The sequence below is a fragment of the Primulina tabacum genome, chromosome 4 (assembly GCF_025594145.1).
Source record: "Primulina tabacum isolate GXHZ01 chromosome 4, ASM2559414v2, whole genome shotgun sequence".
In the NCBI taxonomy this organism is placed as follows: domain Eukaryota; kingdom Viridiplantae; phylum Streptophyta; class Magnoliopsida; order Lamiales; family Gesneriaceae; genus Primulina; species Primulina tabacum.
In genome coordinates, this window is record NC_134553.1 from 35,244,266 (window position 1) to 35,254,240 (window position 9,975).

The following is a 9,975-nucleotide window of genomic DNA, read 5'->3' on the forward strand; positions in this document are numbered from 1 at the left end:
AAAAAGGCCCCTTTGAGGGAGCCCAAGATCGGGATAGCCTTGGGTCGATCGGGGCAGTGGGCCGTATGGGCGGTCCACTGGGCCTGTAATGGGTCGTTACAATCTAAAATTGACCTGAAGCTTACCAAACTCCTTAAAATGTCCCAAAACATATTTAAAAGTATTCCTAAACATAAACTCGAGCCCAATATAGAACTTAACCGATTCGTTTTAAAACTTGGACCGAGGTCCAAGTTTTAACCCGAATCGACTCGAAACTAACCGAATTCTACCAAACTTATACCATGCTCAAAACACGCCCTATCAGCCCCAAAACGCCACGTTACAGCCCTCATAGACTCAAGAAGACAGCCACCAGATTTGCTGGAATTTTCCAGCAGCTTCCCTTCGAGCATAAAGTCTAGCACTTTCCATAATTACGCTCCTAGTCTTCAACCCACGGATCTAACCACGAACCAACCTCCCCTTGCCCACCCTAGGACCCTGCTGGACCCACTGGACTCACGGCCCCAGCCTCATGCAGGCTGAAACCTACTAGGAGCCGAAAAACAACCCAAACCATCACCCGCGTCCTCGCCCCTCGCACTTGCAATCAATCGAACGGCCTTGAGGACGGCTCCAGCAGCGGTAAAGCCTCTCTAAGCCGTGTCTTGGACCCAACAGGGTCTGGTCCAAGGCTTGGTTCAGCCCTTGCGCTGCCGGCCAGCATCTCACCTGATCCCTACCAACAACGTGAGCCCCCTTCGACCACTACACCTCTCGGCCCTCACTAAAACACAACCAAACCTCATATCAACCTCATGACTCCACCGCACTGCCATGAACAGCCCCTTAGCATCAACAAAAATGGCAGCCCACTTGCACAATTCATAAAAACGTGAGTTCCAACAAGGTGATGCAAGTTTCATGTCAAAACACCACAAAAACGCAAACACATGAGAGATCGAAAATGAACGTACATATACTACAGAATACCTAGGGCGTAAGTGATGAGAAAACGAGAGTTAAAGCGTGCCTTGATGATAAGATTCTCGAAATCTTGATGAGACGCGCGTCGGGGAGACAACAGAGAAGCGAGGAAGGAGCTTGCTTGAAGAGAAATGGAGATGGCCGAGTTTTTGCAGCAGAGTGCTGCTATACTCACGTGAAAATGCTGCGGGTGTAGAGGGGGGGAAACGGCTGATGGGTGGGGGTTAGGTTTAGGCTTTATTTAAATAAGTAATCAATGTATTAACGGCCCTAGTTTGTTTTTAAAAAGATTAAAATGAACTGAAGCCCATTAAGTTAAAAAAATAGGTTCATCAAGCCGAATCACACGCCCGAAAAATATTTCGTGTTGTAAAGTTTTTGAAAATATTAGCCAATCCCTGAAAAAGTCCCCCGATTAGATAAAATTTATGTACCGTTAAAAATTAAAATTTTGCGGTTAAAAATACCCAATAAATCTCATTTTTCAAAAATACACTTAAAAACATATTAAAATAATTAATAAAAATTAATATTGTCGTAAAATAATTTTTCTGATAATTTTTCGGTCTCCGTTCCTCGTTAGAGCGCGAAATGCAACTTAAAAATTTGTAATGCATGAACCTTTAAAATTTCATGAAATAAATTCTACCATGCAATAATTATGCATAAAAATAATTAAACACAATTTAATGAAATAAACATGCATTTAATGCTTTAAAACAATTTAATAAAATACCAAAGAAATTTAATAACTCGCATGCATATGGTTCACGTGGACCTTCAAATTTTTGGGACGTTACACTATATGCCTCTAAGAACAGGCTCGATAGGCTTAACAATGCCACGTACCATAATTGAAGGAATAAGGGTATTCTTGGAATTTTGAAAATTTTAGGTAGTTAAAACTAGGGATGTAAATGAACCAAACCGTTTGTGAGCTATTCGAAGCTCGGCTCGATAAAAAGCTCGTTTGAGTTTGTTTGTCAATCATATCAATCCAAGCTCAAGCTCGATTTCGAGCTCGAAAATTTAATCAAACCAAGCTCAAGCCTAAGGATATTCGGCTCGTGAGCTCGTAAACATGTTTAATAATATGCTCGCAAACATGTTCGATAATAGGCTCTCGAGCTCGAGCTCGACTTGTTTCGGTGGCTCGTAAGCTCGAGCTCGAGCTCGACTCGTTTAGGTGGCTCGTAAGCTTGAATTTGGCTCATTTGTTGAGTTGATAAATAAAAATATTAGTACTAATGTCAATGGAATGAATTGAACACAAAACATAGTTGAAAAAAATATGAATTTACACCACATAATCACAATTATATTTTTTTTTATCTTGCATATCATTATACTAAAGTGTTCTTTAAAACATAATAAATTAACAGAAATACACCATCTTATTCTTTTTTCCCCAAAAAATTTACATCACCAAGTCATATACACATTGAGTAACTTTACAAATTATTATCCTAAAATATTATATTAAATTGAATATAATGAATTTATATTGATTAAAAAATAAAATTTATTTGGAACGCAGCGAATGAAGTATTAAAGGAGTGTTATTGCAATGTTATTTATACGGTAATATCAGTGTATGACGAATATTTGTTATCTGGATGTTAGATGTATTATTTTGGGATGTTCGATAATATAATGAGTTTATGTTTTTTTAGTTGTTATTTTTGTCGTTTTGATTATTTATGAATGAATTTATATTTTTATGTATGATTTAAAATTAGTTAATAGATATATTTAATTTTTAACAAGCTCGAATTAAGCTCAAGCTCGAGCTCAATTCAATACTTTACGAGCTCGAAAACGAGCCGAGTTCAAGTCAAGTTTGTTAAACATGATAAACGAGCTATTAATGAATGAAGCTCGAGCCAGGATTGATTAACATGATAAACGAGCTTTTAATGAGTCGAGCTCGAGCTTAGTAATTTCAATACAAATCGAGCTCAAGCCTGATAATAGAAGCTCGAATCGAGCTCGAGCCTCAAACAATCTTAAATGAATCAGGTTCAAGCTTGCTAATGTTTGGTTTGGTTTGGATCGTTTATATCCCTAATTAAAACTAAGTTTTAGAGGTATGGATAGTAAAAAAAAAGTTGAAAAAATGGTTGGGTATTTTTAAATCCGAATATCCTGATTTTTAAAATCGATTTGTATTTCCGCTTGTAAGAGAAGGGCACTCTTCGACTACTTGCTTGCTGAAGAACACCGAAGAAAAAATTATTCCGCTGCCTCAGGCGTTGGGCCACCGTGAACAACCCCCATCTCCGCCGTCCCCTGTGAATTTATTACCTGCCGTGAAGTAGGATTATGCAGATGAAATTAGTGAACGAAAGTCGGAGGTACACGTATTGAATTCTTAATTAAAAATCTTTCAAATTTGCATCCTTTCTGTTTATATGGTGTTATAAATGTAACATGCGTTTATTTTCCCTTTTTTCTCGTCACTGATTGCTGAAATTTAGAAACATAAATATGTTTTCCCGGTGATTTTAGCTCGGCTTGTGTCTTGTTATGGGAATAGAGGACTCGCATCTCATTATTCTTTTATCTGGTTTGGGAAATGATGTTGGCTTTATGGAGGTGGTATTGAGAAAATTATGTTAATAGGGATAATTTTGTTTTTGAAAATGTTAATAGGGATTAATTTGATCACCTGTTGTGAAGCAACGTTTTGATTAAAAATGACTTTACCATGTTACCCATCCTGAAAATTGTAATTGTGCTTGTTGTTATTATCCCTTTTTGGTTATCGAAATACTACAGTCTACTGTTGAAGTACACTTTTATTTTCGACCATGAATTTTTTGTAGTTTTATCTTGTATCCAGTTTTTGTTGATAATAAATTATTCATTACAGATTCTGATTGTAGATCAAGGTAACACATTATTCTTACGACGCAAGAAAGGATGTATTCGTGAAAATTGACATCCTAAACCCCGGTTTGAGGTCCAACATATGATGGAAACTGCTTTAAACTAGATTCTTATGCATGTGAACACGTTTTCTAGCTTGAGATTACACATAAAGCATAATTTTTTGTGTGTAGATGCTACTGGCAATGCAGTGGTGCATTTATTAATTGCATAAAAATTCACTGCCAAAGATAAGTTTTAAGGACTCAAGAATGGGAGGGAGAGAGGATCTATGGAAAATGGGATGGTCAGAAATAAATCTGTGCATAAAATGCGAAGAGGGTCAGAATCTGTTGGTGTGCAGTGAAAATGATTGTCTTCTAGCGGTTCATGAAAAATGTATGGGATGTCCTGCAAGATTTGATGATGCAGGGAACTTCTATTGTCCCCATTGTTTTCACCGGCAAGCTGTTAGAGAATCACGACAAGCATGGGAAAATGCAATGTCAAAAAAGAGAGCTTTGTCGGTCTTTGAAATGGTAGGTAGCAAAACAAATTTGGAAGATAAAACGAGGGCTGAGGCTAATGGGCTTAACCTATCCGAAGGTGATGAAGTTGTAAATATGGCAGCTTTCCATGTTGGGGAACGTGCACAGGGTAGTGATGTTCTCCATCAATCTGTTGGAACTGATAAAGATGCTCAAGGTAGTATTCGTGGTGAATGTCCTGCAAACTTTTCACCACTTAGAGGAGCTAATGAATCAAGGAGATCGTACAAAAGTGATACAATAAAGCACAGTGAAAATATTAATAGCAATGTACGTGGCATGGAGCCTATTGTTGCCCGTGGCAATGATGTTCTGTGCGGTGAAGCTGACAGGACATCACAGCAAGATGGGATGTTAGATAGAACAGAGACTGAAGAATGTGTTGATAGCCATAAACTGGATAAAGTTATTGGAGATAATGAAAAAGATGCCTTCACGAAGGATTCCATTCAAGTGCAAGGTCGGTCAACCCCATCTAGAAGACAATTGGATAATGTAAAAATGCAAGAAGAGCACAAAATCAACACTATAGAAGAAGAAAGTACTCAGGAAGAGGTATCTCAAAGTTCTGGAGGTTCCTCGGGTGAAGAACTTGCAGCAACTTTGCATGCTGGATCTAAGAGAAGATTGAAAAGGAACAAATCTTCAGATGTGGATTCTGAAACTGTTTCCTTGAGCAATAAGCGTCCCAAACCGAGTAATAAGAATAAGAATGAACCGAAGTCTCAAAAAAGAAATCCTTCGAGGAGGTTGTCTTTGGCTTTGAGAAACATCAAAGAATTTGATGAACAAGCTGGTACCTCCAGAAGATCAAATCAATCTTTAACGCACTCAGTAAATCCGTGAGTAATTAACATACCATTATTTGATAAAACGGTTTCAAATTCATGCATAAATTAGGTTTTCAGTATTCTGTACTAGCGTGCTTGCCTTGCAGGGCTAATGATTTATTTTGCGGTGGGAAACGCAAAAGACTAATGTGGAGGAAGGATGAAGAAGAAATGCTTAAGGTAAAAGCTGCAGCGCTCAGTTTGTGATGTATACTATTTCCATTTTATTCAAACATATTTGTTATTCAAGTCAAGGATCATCAAGCATTCTAATTGTGCTCACAATAATATGTTAAATGGTGATACTCTTGTGCATTTGAAAGAAATCGATGGACTGGTAGGTAATCTATGCAATTGTATTTTCCCAGAATGTATCCTAATTTTTGGCCTAATTCTTCTTCTGATGATCGATTCAACCTCTGATAAAAAAGATATACCTTTATTGTTATGATTTTCAAAAGTAGTCTTTTTACTGGTGTGAAGGGATTTCATTGAGCCCGAAGCCTTTTTTCCATAAGGAGAACTTTTCATTCGTGGCTTAAATTTTATTGCCTTTGACACATGTTTCCTCTCAGGAAGGAGTGCAGAAATTTGCATCAACTGCAAAACAAAATCTTCCTTGGAGGAAAATCTTGGAGTTTGGTCGCCATGTATTTGAAGAGACTCGTACTCCAGCCGATCTTAAGGATAAATGGAGGAACCTTTTGGCAAGATAGAGCCCACCGTTTTATGTTGCTTACTATTGTGATATTCAGACGCATAACTTTAAGTATGTAGTCATAGGTGTTGGTGTTAACAATAGGAAGTGTTCGATTTTTCATTTTTCTGGTTTATATTTTGCTCCTGTGGGTTTTCATGATACGCAGAAAAACTCTAAAAATCGTAGAAAAGCATATAATAACATATGACACTTCGTTAAAATCGTAAGACACACAAAAGACTCAATTATAGAATGACCAAACCATCCAAATTGTTCGTGCGAACACTCTATGTGCCTTGATGTATTAAAATACTACGTAGCTCATTGATCAACATCAGAGAAAAGTCTGATCAACGTCATAAATATGTGCATATAACTCATGACTAAATAAACATGCAAATCATTAGGAATTTATAGAGCAAGGGGAAGGACAATCTTCTTGCCTCATCAATTACTACCTCATTATTAATATCATCACCACCTACACCATCCAAACATAGTGAAGCTGAATACTCAAAAAACATGTTCGAATACAAACTAATACATATAAGAACACAAAATGCGTAGGGACATGATTATAGGCATAACTTCAGACATACATGCATTTCCTTAGTAGATGAAATATGACGTAGCTGTGGTGGCCATTCTTATGAGCTCATATCGTACACATGGGCGTGCTTCTAGTTGGCCAAACCAATTTATATCCTTTTGGCATAGGTCCGCACTAGTCGAAGCCAATACATTGCACATATTGTTCTGGAAAACACCCTCTCTAAAGCTCATCCCAGTACACTGATCCCGTGTTATCACCATAAATATGCATAAAGCATAAAAAACATCATCATATTTTCCAGAAATCCATCCATGCTATGAAAATCATTCATGCATCAATGAATAAAAGTCATGTTCACTGATTTGATGCAAAACGAGTTAGTGCTTTTCATACTTAAACTAAATCAATATACATAGAACTCGTAGAAAAAAGACTTGACACATAGAAGACATTTAAAAAAAAAAAACAATCCACACTCTATGAATGAAATTCAATAGATACTGCTTTGATTTGTACATCAAAAATTGAATAAAATTTGCTTATTTTAGTAGTAAAAAAGATTACCTTGCAAGAAATATGTAGAAAAGGCAATCGGCACACCATACAAAAGAAAATCAATAATTATTGCTTGGATGATGGGTCCAGAATTGAGTTAAACTTTTACCCTTTTCTCATTCAAACTTTGAATTCAAAATAATTATTCTCGTTGTAATTTATTTATAGGCTTTTATTTTTAGTTATGACAACTTTCCTTATTTAGCTGTCTCGAGTGCCATATCCCTTACCCGAATAGCCCTAAAAATATTTTAACGTAACATTTTTCACATGCAACACATAATTTAGCATTCAAAATCATATATCCCATATTAAACTATTTAATATTTAATTAATTTTCTCATGAGTGGTCCAGTGGGTTCGATGTACATTACAACCTTCCCTAAGTTCCCTTCTTAAAATAATTTCGTCATCGAAATTTGACTTATCGAATAGCTCGGGGTATCATATGCACATATCATGCTCCGTCTCCCATGTATCCTCTTCTTCAGAATGGTTCTGCTCCCGTACTTTGACCATCGCGATTTCTATATTTTTCAGTTTTGGGACTTGTCTGTCGAGGATCTGGACGGGTGTATCCTTGTAGGAAGAGATCGATGTACACTCCACTTGCTCTTAGGGTATCACGTATGAGGAACTTGAGATGTATTTATGAAGAATAGAAACATGTTAAGAACTCATGACGAGTTTTTCGGTAGAGCGACTATGTATGCTCTAGTTCCAATTTGGTCCAATATCTCAAAAGATCCAATATACTGCGGACTGAGCTTTCTTTTGCTTCTGAATCTCATCACGCCTTTCATTGGTGCCACCTTGATGAAAACGTGGTCACTAACTTCAAATTCCAAGTCCCTTCGTCGCTAAAAAAGCATAACTCTTTTGACAGCTCTAGCTGTCTTCATTTGCTCTTGGATTTGTGCCACTGCATCTACTGTCTGACTCACTATTTCGGGTCATAATATAGCTTTTCCCTAACCTAGTTCCAATGTCGTGGGGTTCTATACTTCCTCCTATAAAGTGTCTTGTAGGAACCAATAGTAATTTCTAGTCCCAAATACCTCGAACGTCATGCATCGTGTTAGGATGGGTTGGGTGAGTGAAAGTGTTTAGGGGGGAGGGGGGTTGAATAAACACTTGACAATTTTCACAACTTTTTGATGGATGAATCAGTTTAGTGATAAACTGAATTCGCGAATCTTGTTGTCACTGTCAATCAGTTAACTAATGAAAGTGTGGAAATAACCGAAAGACGGATAGAATAAAACTAAGAATAAAGAACACAAGATTTGTGGATGTTCGGAGACTTCAAACGCTCCTACGTCACCCCTTCTACCTCGAGGATAGGATATTCACTAAAACTTTTTGATCTATACAACACTTTGTACAAACCCACTTCAGTTTGGACTTAACGCTGTCAAACTGAAACTCTTAGTATCAATACAACTTTATCAATACTCAACTGATGTAGTTTTTAAGCACAACTGATCTATAAAAGATCGAATATTACAACAATGAATGTTTGTGCTTAAGCTCAAAATATAACCTGAAAGCTATGAATGCATATAATAAGCATGAGCTTTTGTAAATGATTTACTGAGAATGAATTTCTTGCTTGAAACTTGTTGTAGCTCAGTAATGGTAATTTTCGTATCTTGGGTAACTTCGTGTCGATCAATCTTCTCAACTGATCTTCTCGACTATTTATAAGCTTTGTTTACCAACGATAACATTGAGTGTATTTGAATAATTTATGTCCGTTGGCTTGTCCTGAGTAGACACGTCAACATTCTTCTGACAATCGTACACTGTAGCATTTATGAAATGCGGCGTTCCCACTACAAGTTGCAGTTTGCTTTTGTACAAATTGTCAGTCGTTGGCTACACTCTTTAACTGATGACGTGTCAAGCTGATTTATCAGTTGACTCTTTATAGCCGATAGGATTAACTGATTGCTTGTGTAACTGATCAGTCTTAACTGATCGTCCTGTTGACTACACAACTTCAGTTAGCTTTGATCAGTTCAATTACCTTTGATTATTTGCGTATTAATCTTCAGTTCGGGCAAATATCATTTCCATATCTTCAGTTCAGTTAGCTTCAGTTGTCTTGATCAGTTCTTCAATATTTTCACGCTCAATTTGTCAAACTCCGAAATTAAGATTCCAACACCACCAACTTTATTTGATAAAGTACGGACTTTTAAAGTGAATTGAGATATGGCATTTAACATTTGTTCCTGCAACAAATCCATTCTCTTTGTCATGCTTGTGTGTATAAAATCAATCATATTGGTAAGCATGTCTTGAGTTTGGAAAAGAGCTGGAATTGTCACTCTGTCCTTTTACAATTGATCCATTTTTGAGAAATAAGTTAGTAATGTCTTTGGTAACCTTGTTAAGGCACTTCAAAGTACTCTCCTTTGTAGAATCAATCTTCAATGTATGCAGCAGTTGGGTTGACTTAATATCAGAGATGGTTGAAATAAGATTGTGCAAGCTAGACTGGATTTCTTATATCATAATATAATTAGCCATTGGTATCTAAGGAGACATGCATCAGATGATTCTGGTTCTTGCTCCTTGTGTTCTTCATTGAAAATTACCAAGGCCCTATTTGTTGTTTCAGTCACAGCTGGAACTATTTCTGGAATAATTTCTTCAACCTCCTGTTGAGGTTCTTGAGGTGGAGTAGAAGCCTGAGCAGCAGCTGGGTCTTCAGTTTTCACTTGCACTTCTTCAGTTTGTTAAGATTGAAACTGAGCCACTTCAGTTTCTGTTTGAACTTCTTGTTCAGTCGTGACAGGCGACTGAACTAGTTCTTCAACTTCTTGCACTATAGTTTCTGAGGCTATTTGTTCAGTTTTGCTCTGGTCTTCAACTGATTCATCAGTTACAACATTTAGCTAGATGTCAGAGGCCACTGATTGAATCACTTCATCTACATTGGCCAAA

General features: G+C 37.0%; 1 protein-coding gene across 5 annotated transcripts; it reads left to right on the top strand.

The window, feature by feature from the left end:
- Positions 1-3,116: 3,116 nt before the first annotated feature.
- On the top strand, positions 3,117-6,035 carry LOC142543221 (uncharacterized). Of its 5 annotated transcripts, none has more exons than XM_075650339.1 (5): positions 3,117-3,323; positions 3,842-3,931; positions 4,032-5,227; positions 5,323-5,395; positions 5,791-6,035. In XM_075650339.1, the coding sequence occupies exons 3-5, from the start codon at positions 4,110-4,112 to the stop codon at positions 5,929-5,931; spliced, it is 1,332 nt and encodes a 443-aa protein (XP_075506454.1). In that variant the 5' UTR covers positions 3,117-3,323; positions 3,842-3,931; positions 4,032-4,109; the 3' UTR covers positions 5,932-6,035. The 5 variants fall into 5 exon arrangements, with proteins under 5 accessions (XP_075506454.1, XP_075506456.1, XP_075506453.1 ...); XM_075650341.1 differs by having other exon boundaries at positions 3,842-3,860; XM_075650338.1 differs by having other exon boundaries at positions 3,842-5,227.
- The last annotated feature ends 3,940 nt before the right edge of the window (positions 6,036-9,975 follow it).